The following is a 24,190-nucleotide window of genomic DNA, read 5'->3' on the forward strand; positions in this document are numbered from 1 at the left end:
CAGAACTAGGGATGTCCGCAGTGTTTCCTCTAGGATTTTTTCCAGCAGCGGCGGCAGGCTCCCCAGGAGTCGTAGTGACGTCAGCAAATAACGTTTTACTGCAGATTTTCCTTGTACAACCCATTTATTGAATGGCCAGTTGAAAATTGCTTTTTAAAGGCTGAAGGTAAAAAAAAATTTTAAATATTTGAACAAGCTCATTTGAAAACGCAGTCAGCAGTTACATCATGGTGTAGATATTAGCTTAATGCTATCAATAGTTCACTCACGTTAGCTACACTGAGTTGGCACTGGGTCCAATTAACTGAAGCTACTGATATGCTACGTAGCGTTAGCTGGACATCAATATTTAGAGAATGTCTGTTTAACTTGTAGAATCTATTATGAGTTATCTTCAGCTTATAACTTTTCTCTGGTAAGTCGCTGCTCTATTTTCCAAGACGTCACTCCTCTGACTCTCTGACCTGCTGCCTGGATGCTGGACGTAACGTCACTTTAAGGCGACTAATTAACGTCATATTAACCCGACGTATCAAAGAGTAGATACTGAGCAGGATAGTTATCTGTAGTTTACCTTAGTACTCGTGAGAACCTGACACAGTGCAGAACTCTGCTGTGGAGGTGGAGACATGCGGCGGTGGAGGATTTACGACAATTAAAAAAAAGAAAAAAAGAATTTTAAAGTAGTGGTGGCTATGATTTAGGAATGGCGGCCCGCCGCTGCTGAATGAATGTAGAGGAAATATTGATTGTCCGACATTAACGGCCCGATATCGGCATAAAACTGGAATATCGGTCAATATTGTTATCATTTTTTTGCCCATCATGAAAACCAATAAAATAATGCCTGGATTTCGCTGCCATTTACCGGCGTGCAAATGATGACATCATCAAACTGCGTTGTGAAGCGTGTAAACAAGTGTGGCTGCAGGAACAAGGTAGTTGAAGCTTTACATGACGTTTATCTGATTTTCTGCTCTGAGTCCATCTACCTGTTTCTTTGGGGAGATAAAAAAACAGGCTTCAAAGAGAGTGGTGTGGGTTCGAGGCTGGAAACCAGACCGACGGCCAGAACAACCTGTGAGCTCCACCTGCAGCGTCTCCCCTCCTCCTCCACTTTTAAAACCACTCTAAAGCGCCCACCAACCTCCTCCCCACTGAGCCAGATAGAGTAGAATCAGAAGAAAACACAGCTCCATCAGGCCAAAGCACCACCTCTTCCAGCCCAAATAGCAGCTCTGAGAGGCTGAGTGCAGGCAGAGGACAGACTGGGAGGGAAGGAAGGGGGAGGCTCAATCACTCTGTGGGAGGCAGAGAATGAGGGAGCACAAACATGGTCCTGCTGCTGGCTCTGAGCCATGTTTGTGTCACTAACAGAAGTAGCCTTGTCCACCCCCCCACCCCTCAACCCCTCGCCTTGCACTCGCTCTCCCAGTTTGCTTGGAAACAGAGTCAAGGGGCGACCGGCTGGATGCTCGCTAACAGAAAAGAGCTGCAACAGAGAGGAGAACAGGGTGAATATGGCACAGCCCAGGGCCGGAGCAAAAATCAAAAAAGGGGAAAAAAGCCACTCAATAGCAGGACTGTGCTGTGGGAATGCTGATGAGCCGGGGACCTTTTTCTGTTCGCTTCCTCCAAGTGAACCAACCAGCAGCACTGTGGATGAGTGGGTGATCTGCACTCAGCAGCCTGCAGAGCTGCTGGCCAGAACTGCTTTGAAGATTAGCTGTTTGCATTATTTCACATGCACAATAGCAAAAAAAAGAGGGAAGGGGGCAGTTTCCAGACCCAGCAGAACCTGATAGTGCTAGTGATACATGTTTAAATTAAATAAGCTGAATGCGGTTTCGATCAAAGGGAGGAAAACTGAGAGCTTCTAAGGTTTCACTCGGACGGCGCTGAAGGAGAGCAGCCAGCTCTATTCCCAGCTGGCACAAAAACTACTTTGTGTTATGAGGCATGATGTTGTTGAGCAGATATCTCCCGTTTGCATACTAGCAAGCGAAAAAACTAAACAAATCAAGGCCACCTAAGAACTGCCTGCCAATTACTATTCTTCTTGGCAGCGTTCTGCAGCATTAGAACCACCAGCGTCTCCTCAGGCAGTCTGATCCAATCACATCTGAGCAGCAAAATATCTACGGCAAACACAGCACCATGATCAATTTTAACAACAGAAGCTTCACTAAAGCCTCGAGAAACCAAAACCTCCTAGATGTCTTAATGCAGGGGTGTCCAACATGCGGCCCGCGGGCCAAAAGTGGTCCTCCAGAGGGTCCAATCCGGCCCTCAAATAGTAAAAATTCCAGAGAAGACATTAACTGCAGATTGTAAATTAGTAAAACTATAAATTTAAAATCATTTCTAGACCATGACAAGTTGTTTGGATCATGAAGTAAAATACTAGATTGTTCATTGTTCTTTTGTCGTTTTGTCTCGTTTTTTGTAAAATTTTGTTGCTTTCGTCTTTTCTTGTCTGAGTTTTGTCGTTCGTCTCATGTTTGTCATTTTGTTTCTGTTTTTTGTCGTTTTGTTTCTTCTTTTTGTCTCGCTTGTGTTTTTTGTCTTATTTTTGCCATTTTGTGTTTTGGTTTTTTCATTGTTTTGTGTGCCATTTGTCTACTTTGTTGTCATTTGTTTCTTGCTTTTCTCATTTTTTTTCTCATTTTTAGTCATTTTGTTTCTCGTTTTCATCATTTGCGTCTCATTTTTCTAATATTTTGTCTTATTTTTGTTGGGTTTTTTTGTCTGACTTTTGTCATATTGATCATAAATTAAATCCTCTCTGGATCAGTTCCAGGTGACTAAATGTTGTGTTCCTTTGTAGACACTGTGATCTGGAAGTTGTAATGTGGAAATGATAAACTGAGGCTGAATGTTGATGAAATTTAACTTATTTTTCTGTAGAAATTTCAGGTTGTTTACGATGTTTTGTAGAAGGATAATTCCTTAAATGTGAACATTTTCAGAATATACTGTTTTCACTAAAACAAAGGATCCATTAGGAGTCGTGGTTATTTATAGGTTATTATGCTGTGGTTTTACTGGTCTGGCCCTGAATGTGGAACCTGAGCTAGAATGACTTTGACACCCCTGTCTTAATGCGACCATGCTGGACGTGAATAAAACTACCTCATATGGTTTCAGTTTGTTTTCTTTAATTCCAGGATGTGTTTACTGCATGTTCCACTGCTCTACGTACCATCTTCAGTCTCCTGCCACACGATGCCTTCCAGGTTGACACTGGTTCCGGGCTCGCAGGGCCCCAAGCACTCAGGCTCCGTAGCCAGCGCCACATCGGACGTGTTCACCGCCACCGAGCGCGTGCGCACCATGATCTGCTCACACGGCGAGGCGATCTCACTGTTGCCCACGGCGGCCAGGATGTGGAGGGGAGGAGGAGCCGGCGTGGAAACAGGAGACTCCGTCTGAGAAGAAAAGAAGAGGAGGTTGAGCCAGAGAGAAACACGAGACACTTCAGAACCGCCGGATAAACACACACGAAGCAGATGTTAGGATTCAGAAGTGAACAAATGCCTGGAAGATGTTCTGGTATCAGAGGGAAGGGGCGATGCATTGGACTACAGCGTCTCTCCTCAGCCTGAGAGGTGATTAGTGGCAAGGGAAGGCAGAGGAGGGAACATGAACTCTTTGACTGCCTCAGTGGAAGGACAGAATTAGTTATGCAGGGTCGGCCAAACAGTCCCTTCCCCAGCAGACAGAGATTCATGACACCAAATCATCTCGCGGACCGATCACTCATTAATTCCCTCAATTAAAGAGCTGGTTGTGGCGAGGGAGCGGGCTGCCGAGGGTCAGTAATTGATTCCACCTGTTCTGACACACTGTGACAGCAACGGAGAGAACAGTGGCCCGACGAGGAAAAGGACAAGAAAGACAAGAGAACTGGAGGCAGGAAAATGTGTAGGTGGAAAAGCGACAGAGAGAGGAAGGCTGGCGGTGACACCAGGCTTAGTGCTCTTTATTCAAGGCAGTCGACATTAAAGCGCTCCAAATCATTAGCGCTGAACTGCAGGAGGAATGCAGCGCTGCAGCCAACACTGCACATTTATTAATTGGGCATAAACCACTCAGTGCTCTGGAATATGCTGCCAATGCTGGATCCAATTAGATTTAGGAGACAAAACAACAATTGACACACTGGATTATAAGCCTGTACACCCTTTAAATAATTGTTCTGATCTACTTACTGCTCCAAAGTGAGCAGGATGGAGAGAACTAACACACTGTAGAGCTGCATATATGGAGGTTACTGCTTTAGTTTGACTCATCTAAGGATGGAAATGTCGTCCTGTTCGTCCGTTGGTCAGTCATCCTCCTCAGTTTGCAATAGGGCTCCACTAAAAACCAATTCACAAACTAAAATCAGCTGCTAGTGGAGTCGTCTTTTTCCATTACCACTGTGCGGTTTTAAGCAGTTTTCCACCACATGACTACAAATCACAAGTGATCCCAAGTGTTCTCTTTTAATGAAACATCTATTAAACATAAATAAAGACATTTCAGCACAATTTTGAGTTGGGAGTTTGTTTTATTCTAAAGTTTGACACCCACATTTTCATTTTTACTGCAAATAAATATCAGTTTTGAACGTTAGTTATGGGTTTGACGTCCAATCCAGAATGAAACAACTGAACTGTTGGTCCAATTTAACTTAATCACAAGAAATCCTAATAACTCTGTTGATTGCAGCAGATTAGTTTGTACTGATCCTGAGAAATATCTACTAAACAGACAAGCACAAAGTTTACATTAGTAGTACCTGCAGGTGGTTTTGTTTGGTTCCACGGTATCAGAGATTAGTCGAGCTATTAGCTGTGGAGTTACGGTTTACAAGAGTAGCATCGTGTTTATTTCTTATTCCAAATAAAGACAGAAAAAACAGAATTAATTCACAAAAATGAGCCAGCTCAGTATGTAAACTGGCTAATAAACGTTGGAAAGTTTCCAAATGTAGCGTCAGATTATTAATTTACATCCCAACATGAAGTTATTTCGCTGTAAAATGACTTTTCTGTGTCAGACTTTCCTGTTGAGGTTAGCTTGTTTATTTATTTTTTTTACAAATTGAGGTTTATCTGTTATCTTCTTTTAATTAAATGCACTGTTGCAAGACAAGAACATCAGATTTATTGATTTAAATAAACCTTTTAAGCTGTAATCTCGTATTAATGTCCGTAATTTCACCATTTTAAGATTTTGTGTGATTTAAACAGAAATTTCTGCATTGATTGATTTAAAACTAAATTAAAACTGAAGTAAATTAATTGTCTTGATAACTTATTTTTCCTCCGCCTTGAATTCAGAAATGCATATTTCACGCGACCAATTATGAAGTAAACCAACAAAACCAGTGACACCTACAATACTGCTGTATTTTGGCACTACATAGGACATGCTAAAATGCTATCCTGCTAATCTAAGGTGAATATTCTACCTACAAACACCAGAATCCCATCACTGCCATGGTTAGCATTTAGCTCATAGTACCTAGCATAGCAGGAAACATTTACTTTCTAGTATTTTGGTTTTGATTTGCTCTAGCCAGTAGAAGTGACAGATGTTATAAATATTACCAGAATGCCCTGTTTCTGCTAACTTCAGTAGAGAGGGCAGAGACAGAGGTGTTGCTTCAGTGCTGTTGTCTTTAAGCAGGATTATGTAAAAATTTCCAGATAGAATTTCATGAACCTGGTGGAAAGGTGGAGCATGGCCAAAGGAGGAACCCATTAATCTGGATCTGTTTATTTAAAATGAGGAGGTAAGACGCTGGTCCTGCCAGAGGACTGGACCGTCTGAAACGTCCTTTAGTTCTGTCTGCTTGATTTTGTATTTTGGAGTTTCACAATCTTAGTAAAGGATGTTAACCTACCACCAAAAAACATAATCTGCCACAAGAAATACCACGCAGGAGGTCCTCAGTTTACGGCGTCCTCGACCTACAGCATTTTATTGTTACATCAGAACTGGTTACATGGAACTAGTTGACTAATGGAGTGGATGAATACGTCATCATGGTGCTATCAGACGGCTTTGTTTCCATTCTCTGGTTGGACGCCACCTTGGATTGTGCTACATTCACTAACTTTTTGTCCTTCATTTTGGCTCCCAGCGTAAGTCAGACTCTTGGAAGTGAAATTAGATAGAATAAAACGCTGGGAACAGGAAGAAACACTGACCAACATGGGTCCACTTGTAAAAACAGGTCAACATATTGTAGAGACCCTCTGTGATGAATGAGTGAGATTTTATCTGGTTCTCTGCTGGTTTATTGAATCTTCACACAGGTTACTGTGGACTGTAGCCAACGCCAAAATAACTAGAAAAACCCCATAACTTAGCTCCAGAATTAGCCGCCGTTCCCAGCTCTCGCTACTGCTGACTCTCAGCCAATCAGAGGTGAGCTAACTAAACATGGCACGTTCACTGACATTAGGTAAATCTGGACCTGAACAATAAACACTGAAACCTCAACAAACTCATCCAGGTCCTGGTGATCAAAGGAACTAAAGTAGAAACTGTCCGGACTTCTCTGGAAGACGTTTCTAGAAACGATTCTCCTGAAGCTCCTACAGTTTAAAGGTGGAACATTTCAGATCATGAACCTCCTCATTAGTCTTTGTCATGGTGCCCGTTGCTGCTAAACTCCCACAATGCTCTCTGCTTTAACATGTAGTGCCCATCGTCCAAAATTACGCACAAAACAACAAAAACAAGAAACAAAATGACAAAAACAAGAAACAAAATGAAAAAACAAGACACAAAACAAAAATGAGACACAAAACGACAAAAACAAGACAGAAAATGACAAAAAACAGACACAAAACGATAAAAATGAGATGCAACACGGCAAAACGAGACAGAAAATGATAAAAACAAGACGACAAAAACGAGACAGAAAATGACAGACACAAAATGACAAAAACGAGAGAATGACAAAAACGAAACAAAACGACAAAAACGAGACAGAATGACAAAAAAAGACACAAAATGACAAAAACGAGACACAAAATGGAGGTGAGCTAACTAAACATGGCATGTTCACTGACACTAGGTAAATCTCATACATGCATGAAAGTCATTGTATTCATGACCTTTATGATCGATATTGTGATGCACGGAACGGATTTGTTTACATTTTCACTGGAGTTCAGACTTATGGAGAAAATCGACTTAAATCTATCTGTAGTCGAGGATCTCCTGTATTTTGAGTTTAACTTTCCTATTCTGTTGAATTTCCATTTAAGATGTACTTTCATATTTGCCATGAATTATTCTGTGAAGCGCATCGATCAGGAAATAAGAAATCCACGATGAACAGAAGTGCTTTGAAAACCAAACATTAGTCTTTGATGGAATTTAATATCGGCTCAGACTTGACGTCGCACTGGCATTATATTTCAGCGTTTACTGAAATCAGCGTGGATCGTCCGTTTCTCCCGATCCTCGCAGGAAGAGCAGATTAATGTGTGCAGAGTGGAGGCTAACGACGTAATCACCGAGTGTCAGCTTCTGATGCATGATGTGTCCACGCTGCCGGCCGCTGACTAGATGAGACAGGACAGGTAATCACCCAGCTGTCACCACTCTGTTCCTGGGCCGTATGGAGACACAATGAAGCCTCCTCCAGAGCGACAGCCAGCGGTGGAAGGTGCAAACAGGTCATGCAGCGATTCTACAAATTGACTCAACTCCTTCAACTCAAAGTGTTCGACGTTTTAGGAGCCTACCAAAGTGACCAAAGCTGGCTGACATAATGATGACCTGAGGGAAAACTCTCCTCTCCTGGATTAACCCTCGTGTTGTCTTAACATCCTGAACACTCCCCTCATCCTGAGGGTCAAAAGTGACCCGCCTCCACTGAGCCTCTAAAATAAAGCAACTTAACTGAATTTTCAACCCAACATCTATTTTACATGAGGAAACAACCTGTCATGCATCACACACTTAGTGAATTATAATGGTTTTCTTTACTAAAGTAGAGGTTTATTATCACTATTATTGTGTAGCAAGAGATATTACTTGTATATCCTTTAGAAAGTACCAGAAATGTGCAGAAAGTAGCTTTAAATGCATTTTTTGAAGGGGACCTAGAGCACATGTGAAAGCTGATGTTTTTCTGAGATCAACCAGTACCACACATAGTTTTAAGTTCTCATTGTGTATTTTAGTCTACTGTGACTGTCAAAAATGACCCTCAGACAATCTTTGTACGCTGGTGATGTGCAGTTTTAAAATATAAACAAAGATGACGTTTCACTTTTTCTGATGCTGGGATCAATTTTAGGAAAAGTCAGCAGATTTCAAGTTGAAAAAGGGTTATTTAGGTTTTTTTTTCTGCTGTTAAACATAGTGGCCAGGTCGTTTTTGACCCTAAGACAACACAAGGGTTAAACTGTTGCTCTTATGTTTAACCCTCGTGTCGTCCTGTGGGTCAAATTGATCCGTTTTAAAGTTTGAAAATGTAGGGAAAAATATTTATTTTAACAGTGAAACTTCTGATGTCAACATTTTCAGGAAATTTTGAACATTTTTTGGTGGAAAAAAAAAAAGTTAAAAATGTTTCTTCAAGAACATTCACAAAAAAATCAACCAAAATCCAGTGAAATTCACTGGATTTTGGTCGAAGAAAATTTTCTTCAACTTCAACAATTCTTCAACCAAAACTTTTGATTGAAGAAAATATTTAAAATTTTACTGATATATATGTAATTACTTTAGATATTTTTAGAATTTTTTGAGGACTTTTACTCATTTTTTGAAAATATTTACAAGAATTTTCTTGTCGAATTTGGGGGATTTTTTTTTTTTTAAATAAAACTTTCAGTGGAAACTTTTAAGGAAATATTGGAATTTTCTTCCTGAAAGTTTTGCAAACTTTCAGAAATTTAGGGAATTTTTTTCCTGAATTTTCAGATTTTTTCCAGACAAGGAAACAATATTTTTTGGTGTCTGTAAATGAGGACAACAGGAGGGTTAAATCCACTCTATCGGCCTTTCCCTGTGGCCAGCTCTTTTCAGTAAATGTGCTTGAATTAGTACTGATGCTACCAGCAAACCATCAGTTTCTGTTTATCATTTCTGTTGTTTTTACGTGGATTCATCCTGACCATTTATATCAGCTAACAACTGGTTTCATAATCAGTGAATCTGCTGGAAATGTTCTCAATTAACTGACACAATATCAAGATTACTGTGGAAAATGTTCTGTTTCTACATCATCATCTCAGGTGTTGTTTTGTCCAACTGAGGCTGCAGAAAGTTACCAGACCGATTATCAAAATAGCTCCTGAATAATCTTGAATTTATCATTTTCAGCCGTTGGGTTAGTCAACTAATGGTTTCAGTTTGAGACCAAATCAAACCCAAACGCCAATGATGCTTGTATTTATATGTTGTGTTTCTTTGTAGACACTCTGTGATCTGGAAGTTGTAATGTGGAAATGATAAACAGAGGCTGAATGTTGATGAAATTTAATTAAGTTTTCTTCAGAAATTTCAGGTTGTTCATGATGTTTTGTAAAAAGACAATTTCTTAAATGTGAACATTTTCAGAATGAAATTTTTTGCACTAAACCAAAGGAACCATTAGGAGTTGTGGTTATTTCTAAGTTATTATGCTGTGGTTTTACTGTTCCGGTCCACTGGAGATCAGACTGGGCTGGATGTGTCCCCTGAATGTGGCCCCTGATACATTCAGATAGATAGAGTTTGACACCCCTGGTCTATAGTATTGTTTTTTATAGATAAAGATTCAGTAGTTTGTCTGCCATATTGTGCATTTAAGAGCATGTAGTCATCGATGTTGTACCACATCTAACACCGTTTTACTCTCCTTAAGGGCCGTTGAAACTGGATGACACTAACAAAGAGGACAAATCTTAGAATTCAGTGTTAATAGTTGCACGCATCCGATGGGAACAGTACTGTTTAATTTGTCCACAATTATAGACGACGACTGATGCGAGCAGAGGGAACAGGCCTTAATAAAGCCCAGTTCCAGATGACAGGAGGTTAATGATGGGAGCTAATAGTGAATTAAGGAAAATAACAGGTTAAGTGTGAAGACAGAGTGAAGTTTAAGGATTCCCCTGGTTTCATAACTCTCTAATTAGCTGCATTAGAAACACTAAATGTTGGAGATTCCCAGAACAATTCCAGTCAATATTCCTGAGCTTAATAATTTCCACTAATGAACTGATGAATTCCACAGTCATTGTCAAGTCCACCTCTCTTTCCCTCCAAAGGACGCGAGGACAACTCAATTTAAATTTCCAACTCAAAACTTTATTTTCCTTCTAGTTGGTTGGTCAGAGTATTTCAATAGGTTGTAAACCTTTAAAGACAGAGAAACACCGTTCATACCATCAAACACAGAACCAAAAAATTGACATATTAGTCACTTAACCATTTAAATCAACCAATCATACAGTGCAGTTAACATAAACTTGGTCATATAAAGAAACATTTCAAATCACCAAAAAAAGCAAATAAACATTTCACCAACCATTGGCGTCTTTGGACTGAAACCATGAGTGGACTTGGCTCTTCTTTGTTCTTCCCTCTTGTCTCTCTTCTGAAGATTGTTTGCCAGACTGGCTGAGCTTCCCCCAGTCCTTCCCAGGTGCTCTAAATCAGTGCTCACTGATCAGGTGTCAAGCACCAGGTGTCAGGTCCCTCTTTGCTGCTACCAGTGCATTCTGGGAAGTGTAGTTTTTTAGGTCCCATGTCTTGAGATTCAGCTCAACACCTCCCACTTGACCTCCTGGTTTTTCCAAACTCAGCGAGGTCACAAGTCCTTTACACCTCTCGTTGCTCTTCAGTGGGAAGTAGAATGACAAGGCATCTGACAGTCAGCACAGCTTGCTTGGGTGATGTTTTCTCCCACTTTGACTGTTTTGGGGCCTGACCCTTCCTCTTCAGCCACTGCTTGGCAGCTAGGCAAACCCAGGCGACGACTCTCACCAGTTTGGACAGGCTGCTGAATCTTCTTACTTCCACAAGATCTTTAACCCAGCCAGTGGGCTTCCTTCTTAGAAGAAGAGTTGGGTTTACCACAGGTTTTTCCTCTTGGGCTTCACTCTTTTGACTTTGAGTGGTTTGTAGGTCTTCCTTCTGCTGATGACTCCTTGCTTGAGCTCTTGTTAATGCACCTGAGAAAGCCTTCCTCTAAAGCTTGTTTACACTCTCCCTGGCATGAGCTGCGACCTCACCAGCTGATTTTATAGGCCACTCCTCCACAGGCCACTTCAGGAACTCTGGTCCATTTTGCCATATGGAATTCTCCTTCAAATCTTCAGGAGTGCCCCCTCTTGTTATGATGTCAGCTATGTTCATCTCTCCACAGACCCACCACCAGTCTTGCACTGGTCCAGCCTTCTGGATGTCACCCACTCTATTTGCAAAGAAGGTTTTGTACCCATAACTGTCTCTTTGAATGGCTCCTAAGATTGTTTGACTGTCAAGTAGATGGAACCATCTCTCGATCTTCATTCGAGCATGTTTTTCCACATACTTCCTGATCCTGGCAGCGAAGACAGCACCACAGATTTCAGCTTTTACAGCTTCTCCCTTCTGATCCAGAGGTGTTAGCTTGGCCTTTGATTCTACCAATCGAACTTCACTGCCTTGACTTGTCTCCCATCTTACGTACATAACAGCTCCATAGGTTTTTTCACTTCCATCTGAGAATGTGATGCCCCAAGGTTTTCCTTTCCAGCCAGCTGGTGTGAGGCTCCTGTGGAATTTCACCTGTCCAAGCTGCACATATTCTTCAAAAAGCTGTATGGCTTCTTCTCTGAGACTGTTTGAAAGAGGTTGGTCCCAGGTTTCTTGGGTTAGCTTGCCACCCCTTCCCTCTTGGAATGCCTTTCTAACAAGAATTGCTCCCTTCTGTTTGGCAGGTGTAACTAAGCCAATTGGGTCATACAGTCCAGCCACTTGACTTAAGAGAGCCCTCCTAGTCAGTGGATTAGGTGTCTCAGTTCTCACCTCCTCCTTGAGAAGATTTTTTCCAATCCTCATCTTCTTCTTTCTTTTGGAAAAGTTAACTGAGGTTAACATGTAGAGCTTGTCTTCATCAATTTGGTAGCCAATGCCCAAAGCTTTGTTGTCTTCATCCCTCATTTGATTTGGAAGAATAAAGGTTCTATCTTGTTTCTTTGTTAGAGCCTCTGTCTCTATCCCTTGCCTCCCACTCTGCCCTGACCGGACCCATGGTTTGAGGAAGAAACCGCCAGCCTTCAAGATCTCTTCAACATTTGCTGTGATTTTGTCAAGTCTGTTTAGGTCATTATGGGAGGTTAAAAGGTCATCCACATAACTGTCCTCTTCAATGACTCTGCGTTCATCCTCCAAGTGAACAAAGTTGGGCAGGCTGGCTGTTTCCCTCATAGCCACCTGAGCAATGCAACCAGCCGGTCTATCCCCTATGTTGACTCTGGTAATTGCATATTCACTTATCTCTTCATCTGGGCTGTCCCACCAGAGGAACCTGTGAAGATGCATCTCGCAATCCTCCAGCCATACAGAGTTGTACATCTTTTTGATGTCTCCTAGAGCTGCATGCATTCCTTCTCTGAACCTCAGCAAAACAGCTCTGATAGGGTTGAGGACGTCTGGTCCCTTCAGAAGAAGATCATTCATGCTCACGCCTTTGTACTTCTGGCTACTATTCCATACAATACGAACTGGTGTTGTCACTGAATGAGGGTTTGGTGCCACCAGGTGGCTTACATACCACACTGGTCCGTTCCACTTGTCCATGACTTCGTTGGTGAGTTGTATGGCTGCACCTCGTTCCACCATTTCATGGATCTGTGTAGCATATGCAACTTTCCAGTCTGGCTCTCTGCTCACTTGCTTTTCCATCCTTAAGAAACAAGCCTGGACTGCACCTTTGTTATTTGGAAGAGATGCTGGATCTACTGTCCAAGGATACTTTGCATCCCAGTGTGGAGATGGTGTGTGAGCGTCTCCTTTTCTGTAGGTGAGGCCTCTTTTAATGACATCAAGCTCCATCTCCTCTGCCAGGGTCATTTCTTTTCCTCCTGGTGGACAGTTTCCACATCGGCATCCTCCACATCTTGGCTCACAAGCAGCGCCGATGCTGTCCCAGTGTCACCACTCAAGAAAGTTACGGTTACTGGCAGCTGTGAATTTGGTCTGAGCCATGTCCTCCTGCTGTAGCTGGGCTATGTCAGTCGAATGACTTCTGAGTTCTTGATATTTGACAGCTGCTGTCCTCATGGAGCGAGCAAAGTGTGTCTTGGACTCATATGCTGCCATCTCCACTTCTTCAAACAAGTCGGGATGTGCTCCACCCACTGTTTTCCCCAATGGACCCTCCCACAAGACGAGGTCTCCAATGACTTTCACTCTCTGGGGAGCGAGCCTTCCCTCTCGGTGGCTAATGAGAAGTTCAACCTCTTCTGGCCTTTCCAATTCTTCAAGTTTGACTTCTGGGAAGAATTTTTTCAATTGCTCAGGTTCAATTACTTGATGCACTCTGGCGATTTCATCCAAGCCATAGCAGACCATTTCATGAGCTCTCTCTGTTCCTTTAGGAGTCTTGACTCTGACTTTGAGGAGATACCTTTGTGTGTTCACCTTCATGGTCATTCCACCAACTCCATGCACAACTAAGGTTATCTCCTCATTTCTTAACCTCAGTCTTTCAGCAGCCTTATGGGTGATGTAGTTTGTATCTGAAGCAAGGTCAATTAAAGTCCCAATTTTCTGCCCTGCATTTGCAGTGACTTGCATCAACATCATAATGACAGGAAGTTCAGCGAGCCCATTTCTCTGCAGTAGGTCAGACCGGCCTGAAGCATCGAATGTCCCCGTGGTCTTGTTGGTGTTGGTAAAAGCTTTCCTGCATCGATCTGCCATTTCTGGGGTAAGTTCAGACAAGATCTCCCTTTGTTCCTCCGTCAGTGTGCTTTCACCTTTGCTGTATTTTCCACTCCTTTCCTCTTCACCTCTTTTGACTTCTCCTTTTGGGCAGAGGAAGAAATGGTGGTCTGGGGCATCGCCTCCCCTTTTACAGTCTTTGTTTCTGCATAGGAAAGTGTCTCTGCAGTATTCATCTTCATCATGGCATCCAAGACATTTCCTGCATGCTCCCAGCTTTCTCAACACAGCTTTCTTTTCAGGCAGATTAAGTCTTTTGAACTTTCTACAGAAGAAGACTTTGTTTTTGTGCCCACTATCACCGCAGACACCACATACCTCATCAAGCTTTTCTTTCTTTGTGGTTTTTGTTGAGGCAATCTTTCTCTCGTACTTGTCAAAACGATCTGTCTCTGTCTTCTCCACAGTCCTTAGCTGTTCGAGTCTCTCTAGTATTTCTTCTTGATTTTTCAGGAACTTCAAGAGCATGTCAAAGTGGTTGTCTGATGTGACGTTGTTTCTAGGTTCAACCATGAACATCAGCCAGTCTCTCTTAATAAAGTCAGGCAACTTACTTTCAATGGATTTGACTACCAGTGGGTTCTTTATGGCTCCAGAGTTTCCTAATTCTGTGAGATCTGCTAGGGCCTTCTCCACTGACTGTATGAGCTCAATGACCTTTCTTGGCTGGTTCCCCTTCACATGTGGCATCTTCTCCAGCTCTTCAAGGATTTCCACAGTGATGGTTAACTTGTTGCCATATCTGTTCACCAGAAATCTGAACATGTCATTGGCAGTGGTATAGGTGGAAAGTCTGAGATCTTTTGAGATTTTGTCATCCACACTCTCCAAGAGTTGAATTTTCTTAACTTCAATTGAACCGGATGGCTCTCCCTGCTTTTGCAGGCTTTCCCAGTCTTTCCTCCATCTGTGATATTCTCTCTTGTTTCCATTGAAGATAGGTAGAGTGATTGGCTGGATTCTCACTATTGGTGTGATAGTTTCACTCCTGTGATTTTCTCATCCCTCGTCCGAGCAGTGGAAAAGTCAGCTTTCCTTAATTCAAGGCTGTAATAGGATGCTCTCACATCCTTGACTCTTCCATCCAGTTCATCCTTTAATTCCGCAGGGATCCATCTCTCCCATGTTGACATTGCTGAGATGGCCTCCTTCACTCTTTTGTCCAAGAGAATGAGGTGCACTTCATAGCCCTCCAAATTGCTGCTTTTCACAGTTACACCAGCCGCTCTATCAGCGGCTTTTTCTGCTTCCAGGATTGCCACATCAAGTTCACTCTTCCTGTACCTTGACCACAGGTTTTTTTGAACAATGTCTCTTATTTCTGCAAACTTTGTTTCACCTTCTTTTACAGATCTGTCAATGTCGGCCTCTTGCTGTTCATCAAGATCTGCCTCCTCATTCTCAGTCTTAATGTTAGCATCCAGTCCAATCTGGTAATCATCATTGGCATTGAGCATCTTTCTGAAACAGTCTGAAAGTTTAGTGAATTCCTCCTTTAATTCCACTTGAAGCATGCTGCTTGCTCCTCTTGAAATGAAGTTGGCTTGTCTGGTGAAGCTGCTTTTTGCAGTGGTCCTCTCTTTTTTGAGCTCCTTGACCGACTTCCCCAGGACATCTTCCGCCATCTTGACTTCCTCTGCGTCAACAGCTTATTTCTGGTTCTGAGGCCGTTTATCCTCAGGGCCAGGCTGCTCCGCGTGGTTTACAACTGTCAAGTCCACCTCTCTTTCCCTCCAAAGGACGCGAGGACAACTCAATTTAAATTTCCAACTCAAAACTTTATTTTCCTTCTAGTTGGTTGGTCAGAGTATTTCAATAGGTTGTAAACCTTTAAAGACAGAGAAACACCGTTCATACCATCAAACACAGAACCAAAAAATTGACATATTAGTCACTTAACCATTTAAATCAACCAATCATACAGTGCAGTTAACATAAACTTGGCCATATAAAGAAACATTTCAAATCACCAAAAAAAGCAAATAAACATTTCACCAACCATTGGCGTCTTTGGACTGAATCCATGAGTGGACTTGGCTCTTTTTTGTTCTTCCCTCGTGTCTCTCTTCTGAAGATTGTTTGCCAGACTGGCTAAATCAGTGCTCACTGATCAGGTGTCAAGCACCAGGTGTCAGGTCCCTCCTTGCTGCTACCAGTGCATTCTGGGAAGTGTAGTTTTTTAGGTCCCATGTCTTGAGATTCAGCTCAACAGTCATAATATTTTCAGATTAAGTTTAAGCCAGTCTGAATGAGCTTCGACTTTATTACTTCCAGTCAATTTCCAAACAGGGGAATGGGGAATTATTTCATTTCAGCTGTCAGAATTGTAAGTGAAAGGCCAGTCTAGAGCCAACACAGGATAAAGGAACCATTCACCACGTAAAATAATTAAAATAGAATCACAACGGATATGGGACCAGTTTACAATGCTGCTCTATTTCCAAGTTCTGTCAATGGAAGAGAGAACAAAAGGACTTTCTCTGGGGCTGCAGCATGTAAACCCACACAGTGAAATGCTTGACGTCTTGTCCGGGATTTTTGAAAAAACCACACGCAACTCACTACACAACTTGTCAGATTACAAGGTTCTACCCAGCCGAAGCCGAAGCCGAAGCCAAATTCCGTGATTTCTCCCTTCCTTGCAAGACTTTACAGAAGGATTTTGAAATCTCCCCCGAAGCCACAATGCCCGAGTGTCACACAAACCTTTTCTTAACTCAAACCCTCCTCCAGAAAGCCACACTGGCAGGAATAGTGCTCAGCTCGCTCACAACATTCCAGTGAATCTTGGATCGGCGACGTGCATTCCTTCCAGTGCTGACTGAGGGGGAACTGTGCCTGGATTTCCAGTGATCGTACAATAACGGATGCATGCTGCACTTTTTACTGGACACATTAACTTCAGCTTTAACTTGTTTATTAGAGTTGGGATTAAGAAACTGAGCAGAGCTTGGCCGAGGATCACCAAGAGGATTACAGCGCAGCGTCGTACCGAGACACCTGTCCTGGCCTGAGTCATGTGGGCAGTAAGGAGCCATACGGAGCTGACCAAGTCATGTTTTAAATCTCTTATTAAAGCTACACTTTATTTCATTTCCAGACACAGCGATTCAAGACGGAGGGAGATGGAGGACTTCGTAATCAGCTGTTATCGTTAACATTACAGGAGACTAAAGTCAGAGTTCCGTTTCTACGGAGAGACGGAAATCGATTTTCTCCGTAAGTCGGAACTCCGGAGAAAATGTAAACAAATCCGTTCCGTGCATCATGACATTGATCAGTTCTTCATAAAGTCATGAATACCAACGACTTTCATGCATGAATCATATTTTTAATGATTCCACTGTTTTTACAACTTGATCTAATAATGCCAATGTTCGTTGCTGTTTCTGTTCTGTGTGTTTTATTAAATCTAATTTCACCTCCATGGTGTGTTGCCCTGTAGGTAGAATTATCAATGTACTTTTATTTTGAAAAAGCCTTTATTTTGAAGTTGTCGATAGACAGTTGTCACTTCCTGTCCGCTATTTTGATGTTTAGCTTTACACCTGCACATGCTTTTCTGGATGCACAGCTCTCTATTTTGTAAATGTCCTAAGTAATTAACTTCATTTTTGGACTTCCTGGTGAAGTTAAAAGGATTTATTTACACGTATTTATGTTGCTTTATCCTGGTTTTGTTGCAGTTTTCACTCTGTAATGTCTATCAAGAACCACAGTAAAGACGTCAAGTTTACTGCGACTCACGATTCATTTTGGACGAGTTTAACTAGTCAGATAGCTGCAGCTTTACGTTGCAGTGAAGACGGCTTTCCTTTTCTTCCAAGCATGGAAGTGGGAAAAGCCCGGGTCACAGCCACAGGAATGAACGTGGTGCAGCTGGATGATATTGGTTATACTGGTGAGCAGAGAAATGCGTTTGGTGAGCAGGCGAAGGGAAATCCGGGGTTATTTTTCTCAGACTGCAGAGCACCTGTCAGGACAGACAGATGGAAAAGTGAAGCCGAATGTGTTGCTTTAAATTAAAGAGTCATTTGAGCTGATTAACGGTGATCACCATCAGCATTCCGTAACACCAGCGGGGAAATAAACAACTGGAGAACCTCTGCTCAGCTGTCAGCAGTCGATCTGATCACCAATCAGAACAAACGTTGTAAAGATGTTTGACACAGATCTGTTGCAGATGTTCCAGAACCACCTGCGATAGACGAAGTAGTGACCATATCTATTTTATTATTTCTATATATTTTAAGGCTTTATAAACCCGCCCCACACACCGCAGAGCAACACCATTCAGCCATCAGACGCCTATGTGAAACAGACAAGATGGTTTTTATACTGGGTGTCCCAAAAAATTTGACATCATTTCGCAGGCCAATAATTTCAGCAATTCTTGTTGAAATTACCTCAAATTTTCACAGAATGTATAGAAACAGATCAAGATTTTATATTGAATGTTTTTGTTCTGTTTTCAGGCTGAGCCATACCGTTCACTCCCAAAGAGAAGTCATATCGTGTCTTGGAATATGCTCGTACACAGTCACCCAAGACTGTCCAGCGTGTCTTCAATGCAAAATTTAGAAAAACTTCGCCAACTGGCAAACAAATTTGGACTCAGTCCCATAATAAACTCATGATGTTCAACATCTAAACTGTTCAATTTCATTGAGCTAGACTTAGTAGTTTTCAAGATAATTGCTTTTAAAATGATGTCATTTTTTTGGGACACCCAGTATATTTTTTATATTGTTTCATTTTTTTAGGCTAGAAAATGCTTATTTTACCTTAACAACAATTAAAACAATGCAGCGATGGCAGAGCCGGTCTATGACTGTTGTGCTGCAATGCATGATGGGAGTTGGGGGTGTTGGGTGTTTAAATGTCATTATTGTGGTTTATGTTAGTGTTCCAGTGTTGGAAGTGTTTGTGTTTTATTGTGTTTTTGTGGTTTAGTCAGCCTGGTTAGTTTGGTTCAATGTTATGTTGTCACGACTGTGATGTGAAGTGTGTTTGATCACTTCCTCCTCTCTCCGTGTGTCAAAATAAAAGCATCTGCCAGTAAAAGGCAGATATCCTTTCTCCAGCGTCGTTCTTCAACACAGCTTGTCGTAATAATAAATACATAAAAATACCCATATACCGCAAAATCCCATGATATAACGAAAAATCCACGCTACAGTGAGACCATGAAATGTGAACTGCGATATGGTGAGGGACCACTGTAAATCCAAAGAAACAAATTCAAAAAATGTTCTGATCATGGGTCATTAGAGAGATAAAAAACTCCCTGTCCATTAGAGTGGTTCTGCCTACCAGTTAGGGGTACAACATTCCTAACAACAGACCCAGAACTAACATCACTTCCACACAGAACCCTCTCGTTTATCTCAGGATTATTCTGAATGTTCTGGTCACGGTTTCCTCTTTCATTCAGGCTGCTGCTGCAGGTCACAGAGAATCTCATCTGCAACGTCGGTTCAGTATGCATCGCAGCTAAACCATGGAATTACACTGTTCTGCATCAATGTGTGCAATAAAATACAAACTACAGGCAGCTTTTCCTTCTCACATGCTCTCCGGACTTCGTGCTCATGCTTTGGTTATCTGGCTCTATTTTTAGGAGCAGTTTGATCGTCGGCCACAGCGTTGTTTGAATAGATGTCAGATCAGATAAGGCGTCCTGGATGATTAAAACTGACTGCAGATGTGGAGTATCATTTCTGACTGCATTTAAGACTCTGTTAATTTCAAAATATAGCATTAGGAATCATTTTTGTAAAGCATACAGGACACAAAAAAAACACCACAGTATTTAGTATCAGAGGAGAATTTAAGTTTGAAGGAGGTAATTAGGATTAAACCAACAGAGCTGTGAAATATAAATAATTCACAGCAGTAATGTCGTACATATGTCACCGAAAGCTAACACATGTAAGCTAGCTGGAGGGCAACTAAACCTGTCTGTTTGCTTCTGCTGATTAATGAAATAATAACCGCTTTAATGTCACCTGTGGCACTTCTTCCTGTTTAGCATTTAGCACTCATTCAACAAACTGCTTAAACACTATTAACACATTTATTTTAGGCATAGATTTAGTCTCTTTTACATCAAATCCTAATCAAAATGTGATGCATGTAGAGTTTCCAACCACAGCCCGAGAACATGAACGATCTCAGGTGTTTTTAACCACTTAACCCTCCTGTTGTCTTCATTCACGGTCACCAAAAAAAAATTGTTTCCTTGTCTGAAAAAAAATCCAAAAATCCAGCAAAAAAATTCTCCAAATTTCTGAAAATTTGCAAAACCTTCAGGAAGAAAATTTCAATAATTCCTTAAAAGTTTCCCTTAAAACTTTTATTTTAAAAAATCCCCCAAATTTGGCAAGAAAATTCTTGTAAATATTTTCAAAAACTGAGTAAAAATCTTCCAAAAAATCCTAAAAATATGTAAAGTGATTCCATATACATCAGTAAAACTTCTAATATTTTCTTTAAGAACATTCACATAAAAATCAACCAAAATCCAGCGAATTTTGCTGGATTTTGGTTGATTTTTATGTGAATGTTCTTAAGAAAATTTTTAACATTTCTTTTTTTCCACCAAAAAATGTTCAAAGATTTCCCTGAAATGTTGAAAATGTGGACATCAGAAGTTTCACTGTGAAAATATATATTTTTTTCCACATTTTCAAACTTTAAAACGGGTCAATTTGACCCGCAGGGCGACATGAGGGATAACACATTTTAGGCATAGATTTAGTCTCTTGATATAAAACTATAATGTTAATTATTATGAGAAGAATCCCAGCAAACTAAATCAAATTCTAACTACATCAATCATGTGATGCATGTAGAGTTTCCAACTACAGCCCGAGGAGATGAACGATCTCAGGTGTTTGTTTAACCACTTAAAGATCTTCAAACTCGATAAAGCTCGAGAAATTTAACATCGCTTTCAACATCAAAAGACAGAAAACATCTGCCTTAAAAACAGAAAATGTAATTCTTTCTGACAAGGGGCCATTATTAAGTAAAAAGGAATTCTGTCTGAGTTCACTGATCCCACCTCAATTATGTAATTCTTTCTGACTCCAGGGGTAAAACCTGTGAACATCTTTGGTGAGTTACCGAGGTCGGAGGCCAGTGAAGATTACACTTCTTCTGGCTCTAGTCTGCACTTCTTTCAACACCGCCGACACTCGGTTGAGAAACACTGGAAAAAGGAAGCACCCCTTTATTTGGCTGTCAGACAAACAATGTGAGACTTGTAATCTGTACAGTGAATCTGCATAATGAATTTAAGAACAGCAGCGTTTAAATTCCAACCAGTTCCCTCTGATAATCAGCACACGATCACTGGGTAGCGTTTAAAGTGAGAAACTGTTTTACTGAGAGCTCTGCAGTAACATGGCTGTTAGTATTAAAGCAACAAGTGAAAACAAATGCCTCATCTAATTTGATTACTAAAACATTCAAATCAGCGAGGGCACACAGAAAAAGAGACATAAAATGACTGGATTTCCTTTCAACTCATGAAAGCCTACCCGATTGGTTTCAGACAATGCACACTGGCCTAATTCCTTCTCTGAAACCACACTCTGGGTCGCTTTGAAGCTCGGAGTAATCACAGAAACCGAGAGAGAAAACACAAACAGGAACACCTGACATCTATTGTAGACCACCAGCTGGTGAAAGGCACTCAGTTTCTAGGCAACTCCTCTCAGTTTTAGCTGCTAATTGTGCTTTCAGGAAAGCATAACCACACATAAATAATACAGAGAGGAAGCTAAGCTGTGATGAAGCCGCTCACCCATGACCTACAATCTCTTTGGAGCTATAATGAGCGAGCCGGGATCTCAATCTAAACAGTTATTGTCTGACAAAGCAGCCATTTGCCATATGACTCCTGAACATCACAGCCCGACGCCCTGCATGCAAACGGCACATTTCTCTTCCAGGAGAATAAAGTTACAAACAACCTCTGCTAAACACGTAATGCAGGAAAACCGGATCTGAGGTCTGATCTGAGCAACGAAGCCAAGTTTTCACACTAGGAGACACAGACTCAGCTGTATCTTTAACCCTCCTGTTGTCCTCATTTACAGGCACCAAAAAATATTGTTTCCTTGTCTGAAAAAAATCCAAAAATTCTGCAAAAAAATTCAACAAATTTCTGAAAATTTGCAAAACCTTTCAGGAAGAAAATTCCAAGAATTCCTTAACAGTTTCCCTTAAAAGTTTTACTTAAAAAAAAAAATCCCCCAAATTTGGCAAGAAAATTCTTGTAAATATTTTCAAAAAATGATTAAAAATCCTCCAAAAAATTCTAAAAATATCTAAAGTGATTCCATATATATCAGTAAAACTTCTAATATTTTCTTTAAGAACATTCACATAAAAATCAACCAAAATCCAGCAAAATTTGCTGGATTTTGGTTGATTTTTTTTTCTGAATGTTCTTAAGAAACATTTTTAACATCTTTTTTTTTCCACCAAAAAATGTTCAAAGATTTCCCAGAAATGTTGAAAATGTGGACATCAGAAGTTTCACTGTTAAAATATATATATTTTTTCCACATTTTCAAACTTTAAAATGGGTCAATTTTGACCTGCAGGACGACACGAGGGTTAAAGCTGCAGTTCATTTTGCCTTTATTTTTGTCATTTTGTGTTTTGCTTTATTCATTGTGTTGTGTAACGTTTGTCTGCTTTTTTTCATTTTGTTTCTCGCTTTTGTCATTTTTTGTCTAATTTTTGTCATTTGTCCATTTTTTTGTGACTTTGTCATGTTTTTGTCTAATTTTTTGTCCCATTTTTGTTTTGTTTTGTGTCGTTTGTCTCATTTTTTGTCATTTTGTGTCTCGCTTTTGTCATATTTTGTTTTGTTTTTGTTGTTTTTTTACCTGACTTTTGTCATATTGATCATAAAGTAAAATCCTCCATGGTTCAGTTCCAGGTGACTAAATGTTGTGTTCCTTTGTAGACACTCTGTGATCTGGAAGTTGTAATGTGGAAATGATAAACTGAATGCACTTTTTTTTGCACTAAAACAAAGGAACCACCAGGAGTTGTGGTTATTTATCGGTTATTCTGCTGTGGTTTTACTGGTCCGACCCACTGGAGATCAGACTGGGCTGAATGTCTCCCATGGACTAGAATGAGTTTGAGACGGCTGTTACAGTCATATACTGAAAATCAGAGTTGAGATCTTTGATTATACAGAAGCAAAAAGGTACGTGGAGTTTCACCACAGCATGAGAGGCTTTACCTGTGGAGACATTTGATGAAAGGACAACATACATTAGTCAGGAGGCTGCTCCATCATGGGAAGTAGAAGTGACATAAAAAGACAGAAGGCTGACGGGACCGCGGGGTAGAGGACCGAGTCAAGAGAAGTGAGCTTACCAATTTGCTCACTTATGAAGCAGTGGCCTAATTTGCCCAGTGAGGCAAAGTCACCCGGAAGAAAAACCCTCTTTTTAATACCACAATGCAAAAAGTAAAACTAGACCCACGGTGGTCAGAGCTGTGGGTTTGATTACAGCCTCTGCGTGAGTCCGAACGCTCATTTCTCTCTCGCTGTTGGCAAAACCGCTGCGTCATCAATTTCTAACAATTAACTCGGTGAGTAAAACCCAGGAAACTAAAACCCAAGTGCTGAAATAAAAACTGAATTAGATTTTAGTGGTTTCTTTGTGTGTTATACATCTATTGTATTATTATGAGGGTTTTAGAGTTTTACAGAGAAATCCAGCTGCCCTTCAAAGCAGTCAGCATGTTCACTGTTATGATGCTAATTGAGCTGGAAAACACTTCACATGTTTCACATCCCAGAGTGGTCAAACTGGAACACCAACACAGCTGAGGCTGATGGGAATGGGACTGTGGTATTTTGCAGGTACTTGATGATAAACCACATCACTGGACAAAAAGCTTCATACAGGAAGAACAGTTTGTCCTGACAGGGACATAAACATGCCGGAATGTTCGGACTACTGAGCGCACCTGAATATAAAAACTAAATTTAAAAAGAAAAATAAATGTATACATATATAGGCCGTACCTGTCTACAAGCCGCAGGTGTCCACGTTGTACCATGAGATATTGACACAGAAATATTGTTTGAACTTTTAATTAAAGCGTGTTTTTTCACACGCTTTAATACGGCACCTCTGAAAGCTTCTGTCGTCTTTTTGTGTTGAGTTGGTGCCTCTCCAGTGTCTCACCATCAATGCCAAACTAACGTACAGCAGCTCCA

General features: G+C 41.0%; 1 protein-coding gene across 1 annotated transcript in view; it reads right to left on the minus strand.

The window, feature by feature from the left end:
* The window catches only part of LOC129348986 (zinc finger protein 609), a 120,263-nt gene that overhangs the window by 15,214 nt on the left and 80,859 nt on the right, over nucleotides 1-24,190 (minus strand). The window contains exon 3 of the mRNA XM_055010900.1: nucleotides 3,203-3,428. Within this exon, the coding sequence (XP_054866875.1) occupies nucleotides 3,203-3,428 (226 nt within the window). The remainder of the gene's footprint in view (nucleotides 1-3,202; nucleotides 3,429-24,190) is intronic.

The sequence above is a fragment of the Amphiprion ocellaris genome, chromosome 1, assembly GCF_022539595.1.
Source record: "Amphiprion ocellaris isolate individual 3 ecotype Okinawa chromosome 1, ASM2253959v1, whole genome shotgun sequence".
Lineage (NCBI taxonomy): Eukaryota > Metazoa > Chordata > Actinopteri > Pomacentridae > Amphiprion > Amphiprion ocellaris.